The sequence below is a fragment of the Sorex fumeus genome, unplaced genomic scaffold (genome assembly GCF_029834395.1).
Source record: "Sorex fumeus unplaced genomic scaffold, SorFum_2.1 ptg000209l, whole genome shotgun sequence".
NCBI lineage: Eukaryota > Metazoa > Chordata > Mammalia > Eulipotyphla > Soricidae > Sorex > Sorex fumeus.
In genome coordinates, this window is record NW_026606266.1 from 1 (window position 1) to 21,062 (window position 21,062).

The 21,062-nt window shown below is 52.8% G+C and overlaps 1 protein-coding gene across 1 annotated transcript; it reads right to left on the minus strand.

The window, feature by feature from the left end:
- Positions 1-1,862: 1,862 nt before the first annotated feature.
- On the minus strand, positions 1,863-19,823 carry LOC130017684 (flavin-containing monooxygenase 1-like; the record flags this gene model as incomplete). Its single annotated transcript, XM_056108418.1, has 5 exons — positions 19,721-19,823; positions 15,018-15,155; positions 8,225-8,413; positions 6,704-6,866; positions 1,863-2,005 (listed from the first exon to the last, which is right to left on the minus strand). Coding segments are annotated over exons 2-5 (627 nt in total), but the record flags the coding sequence as incomplete, so codon positions are not given.
- Between the last annotated feature and the right edge of the window lie 1,239 nt (positions 19,824-21,062).

Here is a 21,062-nt window from a genome sequence, read left to right on the forward strand (position 1 = left end):
GGGGAAGCTTTGCTCTGCAGGGTCCACCTGGATTTCTAGAACATCCTCTGCAGGCCATACAAAAGAGGTGCATGGGCAGCCAGGAAGGAGGACCGTCTACCTCTGGTCTCTTGTGGCCCAAGGCCACTGCATGATTTCCAGCGAGGCTCCCGGGCTGGACATCCCCTTCCCCAGGTGTGACTGGTCAGACAGAACTGTGTCATCAGCAGCCTGTAATCTCGTTCAGAGAAAACGCTTCCGGGAACCGTTGTTTATTTTCCTATGCCCGCGGGGGCGTGGGAAAATGCCTTAGCTCACATGACAGCGATTTGTCTATTTGGTGATTAATATTATTATTAGTAATGGTATTCTTTCTTGTTCGCCCAACATCACTGGGCAGATTCGTGCTGAGTGCAGGACTTCTCAGTACAGATGGATTCTGTCCTGAGCCAATCAGAGTTTCTTCGCTCTTGTAGAGAGGATGTGGTGTACCAAGGTATGTTTTCGGAAGACATTTGCCAAGATCAGAGACTAGAATTACTGAGCCTCGGACCCCAGTTGGCCCAGGCCTTTACACTGTGTTCTTCTTCGAGAACCTTCTTTCAGGATAGCCCCGCCCCAGGGCTGAATCTTTCCCCATCACTCAGTTCTCAAATCCTTTATGGCGATCTCCGGAAGGAGATACCAAATGTCATACTACCCAGGTTCCTTTTCTTCCGAACTCTTGCAATGTTTTAATCAGTTTCCTGTGTTCTCTCCTGGCAAGCTCGCCCAGGACATTGAGTTTCATGATGATATACTTTGTTGTCAAAGTATATCGTTGTTTTTTTCTGGGGTCACACCCGGTGATGCTCAGGGGTTACTCTTGACTCTGCACTCAGGAATTTCTCCTGGCAGTGCTCGGGGGACTTATGGGAAGCTGGGGATTGAACCTGGGTTGACCGCATGCAAGGCAAAGGTCCTCCCCGCTGTGCTATCACTTTGGCCCCCGTGTTCCACGATGGTTTGTGTTTTCTGGGACTTCTCCGCTGCCTCCCACAATACCTCATCTCAGAAGCCAGTTGCTAATAGATATTTGTGGGTTGGGTGACTCTCAGTGAGTTTATAGCGTGACTACAAAAAAACATATTCTAGAATATGTAACTTGCAGCATGAAGACTTGAAAAGTGCTCCCTGGGGCCTGCAAGCTAACGTTATCGGATGCATTCCTGCAACCGAGAGAGCACTTGGGGCCGGGGTGAGAACACTGGTATGTGAGTGTAAATTGTGATGAGAGAAAAGAAGAGCTGGAGCAACAAGCCAGACGCTTGCCTTGCATGTGGCTGACGCGGGTTCAATTCCCAGCATTCCATAGGGTCCCCTGAGCACCTACCAGGAGTAATTCCCGAGTGCAGAGCCAGGAGTCAGCCCTGAGCATCTCCGGGTATGGAGCACCCCAACCCTCCCCCCAAAATAAAATAAAAGAGAAAAGAGCAGTGAGAGATAATCATCTATAATTTGTTACTAAAAAGATTAAAATTGGGGCTGGAGCGATAGCACAGCGGGGAGGGCGTTTGCCTTGCACGCAGCCGACCCAGGTTCGATTCCCAGCATCCCATGTGGTCCCCTGAGCACCGCCAGGAGTGATTCCTGAGTGCATGAACCAGGAGTAACCCCTGAGCATTGCCGGGTGTGACCCAAAAAGCAAAAAAAAAAGATTAAAATTATTTTAAAAAATAAAAATGACCAGGGGGCAGGTGGTCACATCTGGGGATACTCAGCCCAGTCATACAGGCCTGATGGTGGGTGTCCAGCCTGGCAGTGCTCTGGGGTCATCAGGTCTATCCCGGGGGTGCTTAGTGGTGCTGCAAGAAAGAAAGGGGCCGAGAGAGGAAGAATGGTACCTTCTTGGCCACGTGACTGGCCTCCACCGCAATGTCTGTGCCTGAATTTCCCATCCCGATCACGAGAACTCTCTTGTCCTTAAATATGTCGGGATGTTTGTACTGTCGGCTGTGAAAGTATTGCCCTTTAAAGGTCTTTATACCTAGAAGGAAAGAAAAGAAATCAAGCTTTTTTTTTTTTTAATCTATCCTCTATATTTATTATCTACAATCGATCATTTATCCTTTTTTTTTTTTTGGCTTTTTTGGCCGGTCACACCCAGCGATGCTCAGAGGTTACTCCTGGCTCTGCACTCAGGCAGTGCTCGGGGGACGATATGGGATTTTGGGAATCAAACCCGGGTCGGCCACGTGCAGAGCAAGCGCCTTACCAGCTGGGCTATCACTCCAACCCCATCTTTTTTTTTTTAATTTTTATTTTTTTATTATTTTATTTTATTTTATTTTTGCTTTTTGGGTCACACCCAGCAATGCACAGGGGTTACTCCTGACTCATGCACTCAGGAATTACTCCTGGCGGTGCTCAGGGGACCATATGGGATGCTGGGAATCGAACCCGGGTTGGCCGAGTGCAAGGCAAACGCCCTACCCTCTGTGCTATCGCTCCAGCCCCTTTTTTTAATTTTTAAATTTTTAAAATTTTTTAATGAATCACCCTGAGGTACAGTTATAGACTTACAAACTTTTGTGATAACGTTTCAGTCATACGATGATCGAGTACCCATCCCTCCACCAGTGCCCATTCTCCACCACCAATGTTCCCAGTATCCCTCCCTTTCCCCCTGTCCCCCCTACCCCCCGCCTCTGTGGCAGACACGTTCCCTTTTACTCTCTCTCAAGGAGTCAAGCTTTATAGGAGCTGTGAATACATCTTGTATTTGGTTCAGTTAAAAGTGGAGTTTGGAAGGAGGATTTAGGTTATGTTTAATAGCATCCTCAATTTCAAGAAATCCTGACTGAGTTTGAGTGTTTACAAGATACTGACCTTCGTGCAGAGCTGTTTTAGTTGTTTTTATTTTTATTTTTATTTTTGGGTCACACCCGGCGATGAGCAGGGCTGACTCCTGGCTGATGCACTCAGGAATTACTTTCGGCGGTGTTTGGGGGACCCTATGGGATGCTGGGAATAGAACCTGGGTCGGCCGAGTGCCAGGCCAACGCCCCCCCCCCCCCCCCCCCCCACTGTGCTATCGCTCCAGCCTCCAGAGCTGTTTATTTCCAGGGAATTTTTAGTCTTTCCCTCCTCACCAGTGAAGCACTGAGAAGAATAAGGGGGCACACAGGCTTCCAAACTTATGTGAATGGAGCTATGGCCTTGACAAGGGCGGCAGAAATTAGGGAATCTATCATATCCATTTATACAGAACTTTCCAAAGCCAGAAGCCAGCACTGAAGTGAAAGAGAGGGGGTCAGAGCAATATCACAGTGGGGAGAGCGTTTGCCTTGCATGCAGCCGACCCGGGTTCGATGCCCGGCATCCCATAGGGTCTCTTGAGCACCTCCAGGAGTGATCCCTGAGTGCAGAGCCAGGAGGAACCCTTGAACATCACTGGGTGTGGACCAAAAAAAAAAAAGGATTGATTAGCTCTGCCGTGCGATTAGATATAGAGATATATATTTTTTAATTTTTAAATTTTTTTTCCTTGGGACCACACCCTACAGTGCTGAGGGCTTTCTCCTGCTCTATACTCAGGGATCACTTCTGTTGGGCTTGGAGGACTCTAGGGGATATCGGAGATTGAATCCGGGTCGGCTTCATGCCAAGCAAGTGCCCTACCCACTGCCCTATCCCTCCAGCCCCTGTCACTGTCACTGTCCTCCCATTATTCATAAATTTGCTCGGGCGGGCCCAGTAACGTCTCCATTGTGAGACTTGTTACTGTGTTTGGCATGTTGAATCGCCACGGATAGCTTGCCAGGCTTTGCTGTGTGGGCGAGATACTCTCGGTAGCTTGCTGGGCTCTCCAAGAGGGGCAGAGGAATCGAACCCGGCTCGGCCGGGCTGGCTGCGCACAAGGCAAACGCCCTACCGCTGTGCTAAACGGGCCGGATCTCTTCCGGCCCCTGGGATTGCATTTATTAAACAGGGACTAAATCTATATTTCTTACTTGCTAGGGTCTCTTAACCATCTCCATGTGAGCAAAATGGCAAACATCAATTAGAGAGTTCTGGAAAATGCTCTCAAGTTGTGTGACACCAAAAATAACATTTCTATGCTAAAAGCCTTTATTATTGTTTTCTTTCTTTCTTCTTTTTGTTTTTCTTTTTGGGTCACACCCAGTGATGCATGGGTTCCTCCTGGCTCTGCACTCAGAAATTACTCCTGGCGGTGCTTGGGAGACCCTATGGGATGCTGGGAATCGAACCCGGGTTGGCTGCATGCAAGGCAAACGCCCTCCCTGCTGTACTGTTGTACTAGTACCTATGATTGTTTCTTAAAATCCCTTCTCAGGAAAAGCATTAAGAAAACTAGATTCTCAGCGAACAATATAGTTGCTTATAACAAGTAGCCCCGTCAAGGCCTGCTGGTATTCCTCAAATCTTTGGAGAACTGAGATGGATCCCACTTAAAACTCGCAAGCAGAAAGACTTCAATGCAACAGAACCACCTACAAATATTTATTCAGCTCAGTGGGCCAGTGAAATGGCCAGACGCGAAGTCCACTTAAAGTCCAACCGAAAATATGTAATGCAACAGTGATGCAAATATTAACTCACCCCATGAGCACAAAGTCACAGCTGAGATACCCGGGTGATACACCCCAGAGACTCAGCGCCCTGCTGACTTTTGACCCTGATACGCCTCTGATCTAGTATATTGTTAAGACTGATGCAGAACGGACGGAAGTCAAACAACTTCCCCCCACACACTCTGGTTGTCCTCCCGTCACCTCTAAAATCAGCTTCTGAGGTGCTTTGCTGCCAAAGCTCTCAGCCTAAGCATCCCTGAGGTTAATCCTGAGGGCTTCCTGCCACGGAAGGAGGGCCACTGAGGTGTAGCAGAACACTAAACCGTGCTTGAATTATGTGTTCAGGGGCTGGAGCGATAGCACAGCGGGTAGGGCTAGGGCGTTTGCCTTGCACGCGGCCAACCAGGGTTCGATTCCAAGCATCCCATAGGGTCTCCTGAGCACCACCAGAAGTAATTCCTGAGTGCAGAGCCAGGAGTAACCCCTGTGCATCTCCAGGTGTGAACCAAGAAGTAAAAAAAAAACCCCACGAATTATGCACTCTACTTGTTAGCACAGGCCATTTGGAATACAACAAAAGCAGGAACTAGTCAGGAAGAGATTTCTTCTTCTTCTTCTTCTTCTTCTTCTTCTTCTTCTTCTTCTTCTTCTTCTTCTTCTTCTTCTTCTTCTTCTTCTTCTTCTCCTCCTCCTCCTCCTCCTCCTCCTCCTCCTCCTCCTCTTCCTCCTCCTCCTCCTCCTCCTCCTCCTCTTCCTCCTCCTCCTCCTCCTCCTCCTCCTCCTCTTCCTCCTCCTCCTCTTCCTCCTCCTCCTCCTCCTCGGTTAATCCTGAGAATTTCCTGCCACGGAAGGAGGGCCACTGAGGTGTAGCAGAACCAAACCACGCATGAGTTATCCATTCTACTTGCTAGCACAGGCCATTTTGAATAAAACAAAAACAGGAGACTGGAGTGATAGCACAGCGGGGAGGGCGTTTGCCATGCACGCGGCCGACCCGGGTTCGATTCCCAGCATCCCATAGGGTTCCCTGAGCACTGCTGGGAGTAAGTCCTGAGTGTATGAGCCAGGAGGAATCCCTGTGCATCGCCTGTTGTGACCCAAAAAGAACAAAACAAAACAAAAAAACAAAACAACGCAAAAGGAGGAACTAGTCAGGAAGAGTTTTCGTTCTTTCTTTTTTTAAAATTTTTTTCCTCTTTTTGAGTCACACCTGGCAGAGTCTCCTGCCCCCGCACCTGGCTGTCCTCGCCAGGGCCCCTTGGAGGGGGGCGGGTTGAGTTTCCCTCCCCGCCCCGAGCAGAGCCCCAGCAGCCGAAGACCTCCAGAACCAGCCACAGCCATGCTGAGACCACTCTCCACACATTCGGACAAGCCTCATGCATGAAGGAACCAGCAGAGGAACACAGGCATGAGGGTCCTGGGGCTGAGATCTCCAAGCCTGCTCGGATCAGGACTGGCCTTCTCCAACCAGATCCCCCATCTTCCAGTAGGTAGGCATCATACCCACCAGCTGCCGCTGGTGCCAGGTGGTCCCATCAACGGCCAAGACCGAGAGACTATAAAACCCAGCTCCCGGAAGCGCGTGGCTGCAAGTGTGGCCGCACAACATCTTATTATCTCGTTTTTACTTTGGAGAACCCGGCAGGCTACCGAAAGTATCCTGCCTGCACAGCAGAGTCTGGCAAACTTCCCGTGTCGTACTCAATACACCAAATACCAGTAACAATGGTAGGTCTCATTCTCCTAGCCCTGAAAGAGCATTGAATATGGCTCTCTTAAAAATATCGGAGCTAGGAAGAAGGAGACGTTACTGGTGCCTGCTCGAGGCAATTGATGAACAACAGGATGATCGTGATCGTGATCATGAGTCACACACGGTGATGCTCGGGGTTGACTCCTGGCTCTGCACTCACTCAGAGATCACTTCTGGCAGTGCTTGGGAGGACCCTATGGGATGCCCGGGATTGAACCTGGGTCGGCCGCATGCAAGGCCAACGCCCTCCCCGCTGTGCCATGGCTCTGTTCCCAGGAAGAGAGTTTTTACATTTCCTTGTCACCTTAACTCTCGAATGTGGGGGGACCAGGGGAGTTCGTTCCCAGACACGGGGAGACTGTGAGATGGAGGAAGGGGAGCACAGGAACTGCAGTACCTGGGAAGTCATCCAGGGGCAGGTGAGGGTTGGTGAGGTAGCCCGTGCACACCATGACAGCATCGAACACGGCTGACTCTTGCTTCCCTTCCCGCTGTGTGACCACCTCCCACTGGCCACTGGCCGCGAAGTCCGGGCGCTGGGTAACGCTGCAGACTTTAGTCTGAAAGACAAAAAAGAATTGCAGCAGTGGTGAGCAGTGGTCACATTTCCAGCCTGCGGTGCTTCTAACAGGACACTAGCATGACCCTGCGAATCAAGTGGGACTCCTTGAGGCACAGTCATTTCTGGGATGGACCTAGGTCAAGGATATGTGAACTTACTTGGTAATAGCGCTGTAGCACTGTCCTCCCGTTGTTCATCGATTTGCTCGAGCGGGCCCAGTAACATCTCCATTGTGAGAATTGTTGTGACTGTGTTTGGCATATCGAATACACCACGGGGAGCTTGCCAGGCTTTGCCGTGCGGGCGAGATACTCTCGGTAGCTTGCCAGGCTCTCCGAGAGGTGCGGAGGAATCGAACCCAGCTCAGCCAGGCCGGCCGCGCACAAGGCAAACGCCCTACCACTGTGCTATCGCTCCTATTTCATGGGAATATTCTGAATTTTAGAGGGAAAATTAAGACAGTTGGGGGGAACCCCAAGACTTAAGACAATTTGTTCAAATTCTCATCCTCATAGAACCAACATGGTAACAAAGGTCTTCTGATGTCTTTTATTTTATTTTATTTTGCTTTTTTTGGGTGGGGGGTCACACCCGGCGATGCTCAGGGCTGACTCCTGGCTCTGCACTCAGGAATTACTCCTGGCGGTGCTCAGGGGACCCTATGGGATGCTGGGAATCTAACCCAGGTCAGTCGCATGCAAGACTAACGCCCTCCCCGCTGTGCTATCTCTCTGGTTCATTCCTTTGAAAGACAGTGAAGAAATGACCAAGGCTGTGAGTGTTCTCGACTCCAAAGGATGAAGGAGACATTACTGGGGCCTGCTCGAGGCAATCGACGAATAACAGGATGATCTGTGATCTGTGATCTGTGAGTGTTCTCAGGGTCCTGATACACAGGCTTTTGCCCACCTTTAGGGTCTCCTAGGATCCTTGGGGGAAAAAAACATGATTTTTTCTTTTTTTTTTCTTTTTGCTTTTTGGGTCACACCCAGCAATGCACAGGGGTTCCCCCTGGCTCTGCACTCAGGAATTACTCCGAGCGGTGCTCAGGGACCCTATGGGATGCCAGGGATCGAATCCGGGTTGGCCGCGTGTCAGGCAAATGCCTTGCCCTTCTGTGCTATCGCTCCAGCCCCCAAACATGAATTTTTTCAAACCGGAAATATGTGCCTTAGTCCTTGCAGGTGCTTCTGACAACTTCTTCCCCTTCATTCAGGGACAGAGGCGAGAGCCAAGTGGGGGAAGAGAATCAGGCAGGGCTTATAAACCCTGCCAGACTGACACCCCCGCCCCCTCGCCATCTGCATGCTGGTATGAAGCAGGCCCAGAGGCCCAGGCGGCTCGCGCGGGTCTGACCTTAAACTGGATGCAGCGCCTCAGGCCGAAGCGTTCTGCGTACATCTGCAGGTACTCCAGGAAGTAGGCGTTGGGGATGTAGTTGGGGTAGTGGTCGGGGAAGGGGAAGTCGGAGTAACAGGACATCTCCTTGCAGCTGTTGGACACCACAGACTTGTAGAGGCTCGCCCTGCCTTCCTCCACGTGCTCCTGCAAAGACAGGGAGTGGCAGAACATGGGTGCGCACGGGAACGGGTGTCGGGACACTCTAGACATCGGATGAGGATGTCGGTGACCCCGGGGGGTTGGGTTGCTGGTCCCCGTCACCATCCTAGGAGGGTTGGTGATTCCGCCCCGAGAGTTTCGTTTGTTTGTTGTGTTTTGGTTTGGGGGGCCACACCCGGCAATGCTCCTGGCTCTGGGCTCAGGAATCACTCCTGGAGGGCTCGGGGGACCATATGGGGTGACAGGGATGGATCCCGGGTCAGCATCATGCAAATATCCTCCCCACTGGACTCTCTCTCTCTCTCTCTCTCTTTCTCTCTCTCTCTTTCTCTCTCTCTCGGTTTATTATTATTTTTTAAACTTTTATTAATTTTTTAAATTGAATCACTGGAGATAGATGCAGTGTTCCAACACCCATCCCTCCACCAGGGCGCATTTCCCAGCACCAGGGTCCCTAGTTCCCTCCCATCACCCCCACCCCCAACCCCTGCCTCTAATGGCAGGCGTTTCTACTCTCTCTCTCTTTCTCTCTTTCTCTCTCTCTCTCTCTGTGTCTCTCTGTCTCTCACTCTCTCTGTCTCTTGCTCTCTCTCTCTGCCTCACTCTGTCTCTGTCTCTCCTTTTGGTCACTAGGTTTGCAATACAGATACTGAGAGGTTATCAGGAATATTCCTCTACCTACTTTTAACCCTCATATCTTGTCCAGCGTGACCCTCCCCAGCTAATTATTGTCATGCTGGTCCCATCTCTATCTTACCCACCTTCCGCCCCCCACACACCTGCGGTTTATTCCAACCACTGACCAGTCCTCCTAGCCCTGTCTTCCCTGGCCATGAATATTAGTCTTCTACTATATGCATATCATTTCTATGATCTTTATCAGTGTCACTGTCCTCCCGTTGCTCATCGATTTGCTCGAGCAGGCCCAGTAACGTCTCCATTGTGAGACTTGTTGTTACTGTGTTTGGCATATTGAATACACGGGGAGTTTGCCAGGCTTTCCTGTGCGGGTGGGATGCTCTCAGTAGCTTGCTGGACTCTCCGAGAGGGGTGGAGGAATCGAACCCGGCTCGGCTGGGCCAGCCACGTGCAAGGCAAACACCCTACCGCTGTGCTATCGCTCCAGCCCATGATATGTTTATGTACAATATATATATATATATATATATATATATATATATATATATATATCACTCTCGGCACACATGAAGGTACCAGCAGAGGAACAAAGGCACGTGGATCCCGGGGCTGAGATCTCCAAGCCTACTCGGATCGGGCCTGAGCATCCTCCACCCTGATCCTCCAAATTCCAGTAGGTGGGGGTCACACCCACCAACTGGCCCCCTGGCGCCGTGTAATCCCATCAATGGCCAAGACTCAGAGACTATAAAACCCAGCTCCTGGAAGCGCGCGGCCGCAAACGTGGCCACACGACATCTTATTATCTCATTCCTACTTTGGACAAACTGGCAAGCTACCGAATGTATCCTGCCCACACGGCAGAGTCTGGCAAACTCCCCGTGGTGTACCCAATATGCCAAATACTAGTAACAATGAAGGGTCTCATTCTCCTAACTCTGAAAGAGCCTTGAATATGGCACTTTGTAAAATCTCAGGGCTGGGACGAAGGAGACGTTACTGGGGCCTGCTCGAGGCAATCGACGAATAACAGGATGGTCATAATTGTGATATATATTGATATATATATATATATTTTATGCCACCAATGAATGCAGCCCCCCCCAGACTATTTCTTCATTTCCTGTGCTTGGGAGCATGGATTCCCAGCATGGATTATTCCTGGCGGCATTGGCGGGGGAGCCATATGGTGCCGGGGATCGAACCCGGGTTGGCCACATGTAAGACCAATGCTGTTCCCACTGTCCTCTCTCTCTGATCCTGGGCCAGCTACAGCCCAGGAGGCAACCTGGGGCTCTCTGGAGCACTGGCTGACGGAGTTGGCCAATAGTCCCTTCATTCTGCTCCCTTCAGTGATGGAAGAGTGTTTGCTCTTTGTATAGGCAAAGCCCCCTGGGTGAGGGTCTGGACAGCGGCCACCTGAGTCCCCCTTATCTCCACCTGACAGCTGGCACTGGAGAAGCCCAGGGTGGGTCCCAGATCTGGAGTCTGGCGTCCGTTCTGCCCATCTGCCCCTGTGAGCCTGTGCTGTGTGACCTCATAGAGTGGTGGCCGGCTCCCATGGGTCATCGCTGTCCCCAAACACAGCAGGCTGTGGTCGGCTGCCTTCCTGGCCCTGGTTTCGTTGCCCTGGCCTTTCCCGGCTCGTCCAAGCTGCCCTGTCCTCCAGCTTGGAAGTGGCTCTTGGGCTGGGCACTGCAGAAAGTTCTCTGGCAGCCGCACTTCCTGCCCTGAGAGGGGATCAGTCCATGTGCATCAGTCTCACAGGTGTCCACTGAGCAGAGACATCGAGTGCCACCTCACGGCCACCAGCCAGGGGAGGAAACTCACATTCTTCACAGGTATCCACTGAACAGAGACACTGAGCACCACCTCACAACCACCATTCAGGGGAGAGGAAATTCCTGTCCCTCACAAGTGTCCACTGAGCAGAGACACCAAGTGCCTCCTCAGGACCACAACCCTTAGGAAAGGAAACTCACAGAACTCCCTCACAGATGTCCACTGAGCAGAAATACTGAGAGCCTCCTCATGGTTACCAGTCAGGTGAGAGGAAACTCTTGTCCCTCACAGGTGTCCACGGAGCCTCAGAGACACCAAGACACCTCCTCAGGACCACTAGCCAGGGGAGAGGAAACTCCTGTCCCTCACAAGTGTCTACTGAACAGAGACATCAAATTCCTCATGACCACCAGTCAGGGGAGAAAATTCACATCCCTCTGAGCCTCAGAGACACCAAGTGCTACCTCAGGACCACGAGCCTGAAGGAGAGGAAACTTCTGTCCCTCACAGGTGTCCACTGAGCAGAGACATCGAGAGCTTCCTCAGGACCACCAGTCAGGGGAGGAAACTCATGTCCCTCACAAGTGTCCACTGAGCCTCAGGGACACCAAACTCCTCATGACCACCAGTCAGGAGAGAGGAAACTCATGTCTCTCACAGGTGTCCACTGAGCAGAGACAAAAACTCCTCACCAGTCAGGGGTGAGGAAATTCACATCCCTCATAGGCGTCCACTGAGCAGAGACACCAAACTCCTCAGGACCACCAGCCAGGGGAGAAAACTCCCATCCGTCACAGATGTCCACTGAGCAGAGACATCAAGTGCATCCTCACGGCCACCAGCCCATAGGAGAGAAAACTCACATCCCTCACAAGTGTCCACTGAGCCTCAGAGACACCGAGAGCCTCCTCATGATCACCAGTCAGGGCAGAGGAAACTCCTATCCATTACAGGTATCCACTGAGCAGAGACAACGAGAACCTCCTCACAACCACCTGTCAGGAGAGAGGGAACTCACGTTCCTCACAGGTGTTCACTGAGGAGAGACACCAAACTCCTCACAACCACCAGTCAGGAGAGAGGAAACTCCTGTCTGTTACAGATGCCCACTGAGCAGAGATATCGAGCACCTCCTCGTGACCACCAGCCTGAGGGAGAGGAAACTCCTGTCCCTCATGGATGTACACTGAGCAGAGACACTAAGCGCCTCCTCATGACCACCAGCTGATAGGAAAGGAAACTCACGTCTCTCACAGGTGTCCACTGAACAGACACACCGAAAGCTTCCTCAAGGCCACCAGTCAGGGAAAAGGGAACTCACGTCCCTCACAAGTGTCCACTGAGCCTCAGAGACACCAAGTACCTCCTCAGGACCACCAGTCAGGGGAGGAAACTCCTGTCCCTCACAAATGTCCACTGAGCAGAGACACCAAACTCCTCACAACCACCAGTCAGGGGTGAGGAAACTCCTGTCCCTCACAAATGTCCACTGAGCAGAGACACCAAGTGCCTCCTCAGGACCACTGCCCATTAGAGAGGAAACTCACGTCCCTCACAAGTGTCCACTGAACAGAGACATCAAATTCCTCATGATCACCAGTCAGGGGAGGAAATTCACATTACTCACAAGTGTCCATTGAGCGTCAGAGACACCAAGCACTTCCTCACAGCCACCAGCCCATAGGAAAGGAAACTCACATCCCTCACAGGTGTCCACTGAGCAGACACACCGAGAGCCTCCTCACAGCCACCAGTCAGGGGAGAGAGAACTCTTATCCCTCACAAGTGTTCACTGAGCCTCAGAGACACCAAAGGCCTCCTCAGGACCACCAGCCTCAGGGAGACAAAACTCATGTCTCTCACAGGTGTCCACTGAGCAGAGACACCAAACTCCTCTGGACCACCAGTCAGGAGAGGAAACTCCCATTTGTCACAGATGTCCACTGAGCAGTGACACCAAGCACATACTCATGGCCACCAGCCCAAAGGAGAGGAAACTCACATCTCTCACAAGTGTCCATTGAGCCTCAGAAACACTGAGAGCCTCCTCACGAGCACCAGTCAGGGGAGAGGAAACTCTTGTCTGTTACAGGTGTCCACTGAGCAGAGATACCAAGCACCTCCTTATGAGCACCAGCCCGAGTGAGTGAAAATTCCTGTCCCTCACAGGTGTTCACTGAGCCTCAGGACACCAAGCATTTCCTCACAGCCACCAGCTCATAGGAGAGGAAACTCACGTCTCTCATAGATGTCCTCTGAACAGAGACACCAAGAGCCTCCCCATAGCCACCAGTCAGTGAAGGAAACTCATGTCCCTCATAGGTGTCCACTGGGCCTCAGAGACACCGAAAGCCTCGTCAGGACCACCAGCCTGAGGGAGAGGAAACTCCTGTCCCTCACAGGTGTTCACTGAGCCTCAGGACACCAAGCATTTCCTCACAGCCACCAGCTCATAGGTGAGGAAACTCACGACTCTCATAGATGTCCTCTGAACAGAGACACCAAGAGCCTCCCCATAGCCACCAGTCAGTGAAGGAAACTCGTGTCCCTCATAGGTGTCCACTGGGCCTCAGAGACACCAAAAGCCTCCTCAGGACCACCAGCCTGAGGGAGAGGAAACTCCTGTCCCTCACAGGTGTTCACTGAGCCTCAGAAACACCAAGCATTTCCTCACAGCCACCAGCTCATAGGAGAGGAAACTCACGTCTCTCATAGATGTCCTCTGAACAGAGACACCAAGAGCCTCCCCATAGCCACCAGTCAGTGAAGGAAACTCGTGTCCCTCATAGGTGTCCACTGGGCCTCAGAGACACCAAAAGCCTCCTCAGGACCACCAGCCTGAGGGAGAGGAAACTCCTGTCCCTCACAGGTGTTCACTGAGCCTCAGGACACCAAGCATTTCCTCACAGCCACCAGCTCATAGGAGAGGAAACTCACGTCTCTCATAGATGTCCTCTGAACAGAGACACCAAGAGCCTCCCCATAGCCACCAGTCAGTGAAGGAAACTCGTGTCCCTCATAGGTGTCCACTGGGCCTCAGAGACACCAAAAGCCTCCTCAGGACCACCAGCCTGAGGGAGAGGAAACTCCTGTCCCTCACAGGTGTTCACTGAGCCTCAGAAACACCAAGCATTTCCTCACAGCCACCAGCTCATAGGAGAGGAAACTCACGTCTCTCATAGATGTCCTCTGAACAGAGACACCAAGAGCCTCCCCATAGCCACCAGTCAGTGAAGGAAACTCGTGTCCCTCATAGGTGTCCACTGGGCCTCAGAGACACCAAAAGCCTCCTCAGGACCACCAGCCTGAGGGAGAGGAAACTCCTGTCCCTCACAGGTGTTCACTGAGCCTCAGGACACCAAGCATTTCCTCACAGCCACCAGCTCATAGGAGAGGAAACTCACGTCTCTCATAGATGTCCTCTGAACAGAGACACCAAGAGCCTCCCCATAGCCACCAGTCAGTGAAGGAAACTCGTGTCCCTCATAGGTGTCCACTGGGCCTCAGAGACACCAAAGGCCTCCTCAGGACCACCAGCCTGAGGGAGAGGAAACTCCTGTCCCTCACAGGTGTTCACTGAGCCTCAGGACACCAAGCATTTCCTCACAGCCACCAGCTCATAGGTGAGGAAACTCACGTCTCTCATAGATGTCCTCTGAACAGAGACACCAAGAGCCTCCCCATAGCCACCAGTCAGTGAAGGAAACTCGTGTCCCTCATAGGTGTCCACTGGGCCTCAGAGACACCAAAAGCCTCCTCAGGACCACCAGCCTGAGGGAGAGGAAACTCCTGTCCCTCACAGGTGTTCACTGAGCCTCAGAGATACCAAGCATTTCCTCACAGCCACCAGCTCATAGGAGAGGAAACTCACGACTCTCATAGATGTCCTCTGAACAGAGACACCAAGAGCCTCCCCATAGCCACCAGTCAGTGAAGGAAACTCGTGTCCCTCATAGGTGTCCACTGGGCCTCAGAGACACCGAAAGCCTCGTCAGGACCACCAGCCTGAGGGAGAGGAAACTCCTGTCCCTCACAGGTGTCCACTGAGCAGAGACACCAAATGCCTCCTCAGGACCACCAGCCAGGGGGGAGGAAACTCCCATCCCTTCCTGTACCCATCAGCCTGTCCCCAACCACTCCCCCTTGCCTGCCAGCCCGTCCCACTCACGGTGAAGCGCCACAGCCCCCCGAGGTCATCGCTCCTCTCGAAGCAGGTGGGCTCCAGGCCTTCTTCCAGGCAGCACTTGATGCAGGCCAGGCCGCTGACCCCGGCACCTACGATCGCCACACGCCTGGCCATGGTCGCCTATGCAGGAAGGAAACACAGTTATAAAAGTTATAAAGGCAGCTGAGGCTTTTATGCAGGGGGAGCCCCACCCCTCCTGGCCACAGGGGGCCAAGGGCAGACAGAAAGATCTAGAGCATGGGAGCCCCGGGACGGTCTCGGGGGCAGACACGGGTCAAGCTCATGGCTGGCGCCGGTCCCGTCCCTCCCTTGGAGCCGGTGCCAGTTGGACGTCCCGCCTCGGCTTCTGGCAGGGGGGCTGAAATCGGACCCCTTGATGGATGGATTGATTTCCTTTGGCCTCCCCACAGTGCTCAGGAGGCCTGGAGCCGTTCCCCAGGACACTGTGCCAACCGGTTGGATGGTTCCATTCTCGGATCCAGTGGTTCTTGTTCACTCCTGGGGGAATCCCACAGGGTGGTGGGGATCGGACCACCCCACCCGTTCCCATCATCATCGGCCCCTTTCAGCATCTCACCCAAGCTGATTGGGTAAGAAAGATGTTAAGGCACAAAAATAGGACCGAGCTATGAGGGAGAGGTCAGGAGGCGAAAGGGGATTGGTAAAACGGACGGAAGAATCGGAGCTTGTGGAGAGAGTTGTGAAATTGCACACAAAGAGGTTCTTAGCCAGGACAAGGAAAACTCCACAACCCCAACCCCCACATCCCCACTCATGGATGAACCCTGTCTCTCTCTCTCTCTCATTCTCTCTCTCTCTCGCTCGCTCACTCTCTCTCTCGCTCTCTCTCTTTCTCGCTCGCTCTCTCTCTCGCTCTCTCTCTCTCTCTCGCTCTGTATCTCTTTCTATTTCTCCCTTTCTCTCTCTGTTTCTTGTTTCTGAGTCACACCCGGCGATGCTCAGGGCTGACTCCTGGCTCTGCACTCAGAAATCACTCCTGGCGATGCTCCGGGGACCCTAGGGGATGCCGGGGATCTAACCTGGGTCGGCCGCGTGCCAGGCAAACCCCCTCCCAGCTGTGCTATCGCTCCAGCCCCTTGGTGCACTATTTATGTTTTTCTTTCAAGTGGCAAGAACAGAAACGGGAACGTGCAGTCGAGCACGGGGCCGGAATGTATAGAAGCGTCTGGGTAAGTTGTGTCCGCAGGATACATATGTGTAGTTTCTGGGTCACCCTCAGGATTTACTCCCGGCTCTGGACTCGGGGAATCACTCCTGGCAGAACTCAGGGGACTATGTGGGATGCATCTTGGCAAAATGTTGAATCACACACAATGATGCTATACTATTGCTCCAGCCCCTTCTTGGGGATTTTTCTTTTTGTTTGTTTATTTATTTAGCTTTTGGGTCACGGCTGGCTATGCACAAGGGTTCCTCCTGGCTCTGCACTGAGGAATTACTCCTGGCTGTGCTCAAGGAACTATATGGGATGCCGGGAATTGAACCTGGGTCAGCCATGTGCAAGGCAAACGCCCTCCCCGTTGTGCTATCGCTCCAGCCTCTCTTGGGGATTTTTCAATTGACCTGGAGGGCTTCATCTCTTGGGGTCTGGAAAGGTCCAATGATCCAATCTCAGTCTTGCCCACACTGTGGATTCACTAGTTATTCGTTCTTGCTGTCAGAGTGAGTTGCCTGTGGATTCAAGGTATCTGGGTATTTACTACTAGGTAACTTCTTTGCGGTTGCTAGGCTGAGCTCCAGTCAAGTTTATAGCATCGGGGCCGGAGAGATAGCACAGCGGGTAGGGTGTTTGCCTTGCAAGCGGCTGACCCGGTGTTCGATTCCCAGCATCCCATATGGTCCCCTGAGCACCGCCAGGAGTAACTCCTGAGTGCAGAGCCAGGAGTAAGCCCTGTGCATCGCCGGGTGTGACCCAAGAAGCAAAAAAAAAAAAAAAAAAAAAAAAGATGTGTTGGGGAGGGGTTGCTGGAGTGATAATACAGTGGAGAGGGCGTTTGTCTTGCACGCGGCCGACCCGGGTTCGATCCCTGGCATCCCATAGGGTCCCCTGAGCACCACCAGGAGTGATTACTGAGTGCAGAGCCAAGAGTAACCCCTGAGAATGCCCTGCCACAGTGGCGGGGGGGATGGAGTGGATGGGGGGGGAGGAATATTATCCTGGTGGTGGAAAATGGGCACTGGTGGAGGGATGGGTATTTGATCATGGTATGACCGAAATCCAAGCACAAAAATTTGTAAATCTACAACTGTACCTCATGGTGTTTCATTAATAAAAAAGAAAAAAGAAAAAAAAAGAGTAACCCCTGAGCATTGCCAGGTGTGACCCAAAAAGCAAAAAAAAAAGAGTTTATAGCACCTTTATGCCATGTTGACTGCGTGCAAGGCAAATGCCCTACCGCTGTGCTATCGCTCCAGCCCCTTCACCTACCTCTCCCTCTCTCTCTGTATCTCTCTCTGTCTCTCTGTCTCTGTCTCTGTCTCTGTCTCTGTCTCTCTCTCTCTCTCTCTCTCTCACACACACACACACACACACACACACACACACCCCATCTCTGGCACCTGGAAAATGCCTCCAATTGCCTCCAGATAGATTCTAGCAGGCTCCAAGTTTCCAATGCCAATCATCATTCAACTTGGAGAACGAACAAAGAAAAACAGCCCTGACGTCAACTCCATAGCTGGGGAGCCCTGGGGCATAGAACCCCTGAGAACTCTCCGTGTGCGTGTGTGTGTGTGTGTGTGTGTGGTCTCTGTAAGAGGGAGCCACAATGGACCGACTAGAGACCAACCCTCAGCAGTTGAAGTGCTGCCTACTCCCAAGGGACCAGATGCCCACGCTTGGGTGGAAAATCCGGCAGCCCCATGGCCTGACCCCATCTTCGAAGTGATGCATGCAAGCAAAGGCCAATGAATGACTGGCTTCCTCTCCCATCAGAAATCCGAGTTTAGGATCAGAGTGATAGCACAGTGCGGAGAGCATTGGTTTTGCATGCGGCCGACCTGGGTTCGATCCCCGGCAACCCGTAGGGGCCCCTGAGCACCACCAGGAGTGATTACTGAGTGCAGAGCCAAGAGTAACCCCTGAGAATGCCCTGCCACAGTGGAGGGGATGGGGGGGGAGGAATATTATCCTGGTGGTGGAAAATGGGCACTGGTGGAGGGATGGGTATTTGATCATGGTATGACCGAAATCCAAGCACAAAAATTTGTAAATCTACAACTGTACCTCATGGTGTTTCACTAATAAAAAAAAAGAAAAAAAAAGAGTAACCCCTGAGCATTGCCAGGTGTGACCCAAAAAGCAAAAAAAAAAAAAAAGTTTATAGCACCTTTATGCCATGTTGACTGCGTGCAAGGCAAATGCCCTACCGCTGTACTATCGCTCCAGCCCCTTCACCTACCTCTCCCTCTCTCTCTGTATCTCTCTCTGTCTCTCTGTCTCTCTCTCTCTGTCTCTCTCTGTCTCTCTCTCTCTCTCTCTCTCTCTCTCTCACACACACACACACACACACACACACACCCCATCTCTGGCACCTGGAAAATGCCTCCAATTGCCTCCAGATAGATTGTAGCAGGCTCCAAGTTTCCAATGCCAATCATCATTCAACTTGGAGAACGAACAAAGAAAAACAGCCCTGACGTCAACTCCATAGCTGGGGAACCCTGGGGCATAGAACCCCCGAGAACTCTCCGTGTGCGTGTGCGTGTGTGTGTGTGTGTGTGTGTGTGTGTGTGGTCTCTGCAAGATGGAGCCACAATGGACCGACTAGAGACCAACCCTCAGCAGTTGAAGTGCTGCCTACTCCCAAGGGACCAGATGCCCACGCTTGGGTGGAAAATCCGGCAGCCCCATGGCCTGACCCCATCTTCGAAGTGATGCATGCAAGCAAAGGCCAATGAATGACTGGCTTCCTCTCCCATCAGAAATCCGAGTTTAGGATCAGAGTGATAGCACAGTGCGGAGAGCATTGGTTTTGCATGCGGCCGACCTGGGTTCGATCCCCGGCAACCCATAGGGTCCCCCGAGCACCGCTAGGAGTGATTCCTGAGTGCAGAGCCAGGAGGAACCCCTGAGCATCACCGGGGTGTGACCCCCAAAGCACGGTAGCACTGTAGCACTGTCCTCCCGTTGTTCATCGATTTGCTCGAGCGGGCACCAGTAACGTCTCACAACAAATTGAGACCTGTTGTTACTGTTTTTGGCATATCGAATACGTCACGGGGAGCTTGCCACGCTTTGCCGTGTGGGCGAGACACTCTCAGTAGCTTGCCGGGCTCTCTGAGAGGGACGGAGGAATCGAACCTGGGTCGGCCCCGTGCAAGGCAAATGCCCTACCCGCTGTGCTATCGCTCCAGCCGCCCCCCCCCCCCCAAATAAAAAAAAGATATCTGAGTTTAATCACCTCTCAGCATCCGGGGGGTGCCCAGAGGGCCAGTCTGCGTGTCCTGGCCCATTAGGAGGACTCGCCTTTCCGCTCCCTGTGTGCAGGGAGCAGTCATATCACCCCCCTGCCTCCGCCACGGGGGTTGCAGACCCCAAAGTGGCTTTATGCCGAGGTGGCTGTCTTTCACTGCACAATTTTAAAGCAAGACCAAGCCAGGCTCCATCCCACCCGTCCCGCCCCTGCAGACCAAGGGACCTGAAATTCTCTCTGGTCACTCACTATCTTTGTCCTTGGCACTCCTGGTACCCGGGGCTTCTGCCGTTGGGATGAGAGGGCGCTCCGGAAATCCAGGCGTGACTGATGTGAGTTGGCCTGAGTTCGCGGTGACATAAGGAGTGCGGAGCTGCATTTGGACCGGGGCTGGTGTTTACATTTTAACCTGATAGTTTCAACACACGGCACCCCGTGAGCGCCAGTCTGGTGGACTTTGGTCTCTCCTGTGTGCAGTGAAGTTGGGGGGGTGGGGGTCTGGCAGCACCTCCTCACCCCTTTCGGGGGCTACTTTGAAGGCTTTCTGCTCGGGCCTCAATTCCACATGAAGAGGAAAACGAGTCCTGTTTTGCTTTGTTTCTGCACTATACCCAGCAGTGCTCAGGGCTGACTCCCAGTTCTGTGCTCAGGGTCACTCCTGGCTCTGTGCTCGGGGCTGACTCCCGGCTCTGTGCTCAGGGTTACTCCCGACTCTGTGTTTGGGGGTGACTCCCGGCTCTGTGCTCAGGGCTAACTCTAAGCTCTATGCTCAGGGCTGACTCCTGGCTCTGAGCTTAGGGCTCACTCGTGACTCTGTGCTCAGGGCTGACTCCCGGCTCTGTGCTCAGGCATCACTCCAGGTGGTGCTCAGGGCTGACTCCTGGCTCTGAGCTTAGGGCTCACTCCTGACTCTGTGCTCAGGGCTGACTCCTGGCTCTGTGCTCAGGGATCACTCCTGGTTATGCTCAGAACTGACTCCCAGCTCTGTGCTCAGGGATCACTCCTGGTTATGCTCAGGGCTGACTCCTGGCTCTGCTGTGCTCAGGGTTACTCCCGACTCTGTGTTTGGGGGTGACTCCCGGCTCTGTGCTCAGGGCTCACTCCCAGCTCTGTGCTCAGGGCTAACTCTAAGCTCTATGCTCAGGGATCACTCCTGGCCCTGTGCTCAGGGTTAACTCCTGGCTCTGAACTTAGGGCTCACACCTGACTCTGTGCTCAGGGCTGACTCCTGGCTCTGGGCTCAGGGATCACTCCTGGTTATGCTCAGGGCTGACTCCCGGCTCTGTGCTCAGGGCTCACTCCTGGTTATGCTCAGGGCTGACTCCCGGCTCTGTGCTCAGGGATCACTCCTGGTTATACTCAGGGCTGACTCCCGGCTCTGTGCTCAGGGCTCACTCCTGTTATGCTCAGGGCTGACTCCCGGCTCTGTGCTCAGGGCTCACTCCTGTTATGCTCAGGGCTGACTCCTGGCTCTGTGCTCAGGGCTCACTCGTGGTGGTGCTCAGGGCTGACTCCTGGCTCTGAGCTTAGGGCTGACTCCCGGCTCTGTGCTCAGGGATCACTCCTGGTGGTGCTCAGGGCTGACTCCTGG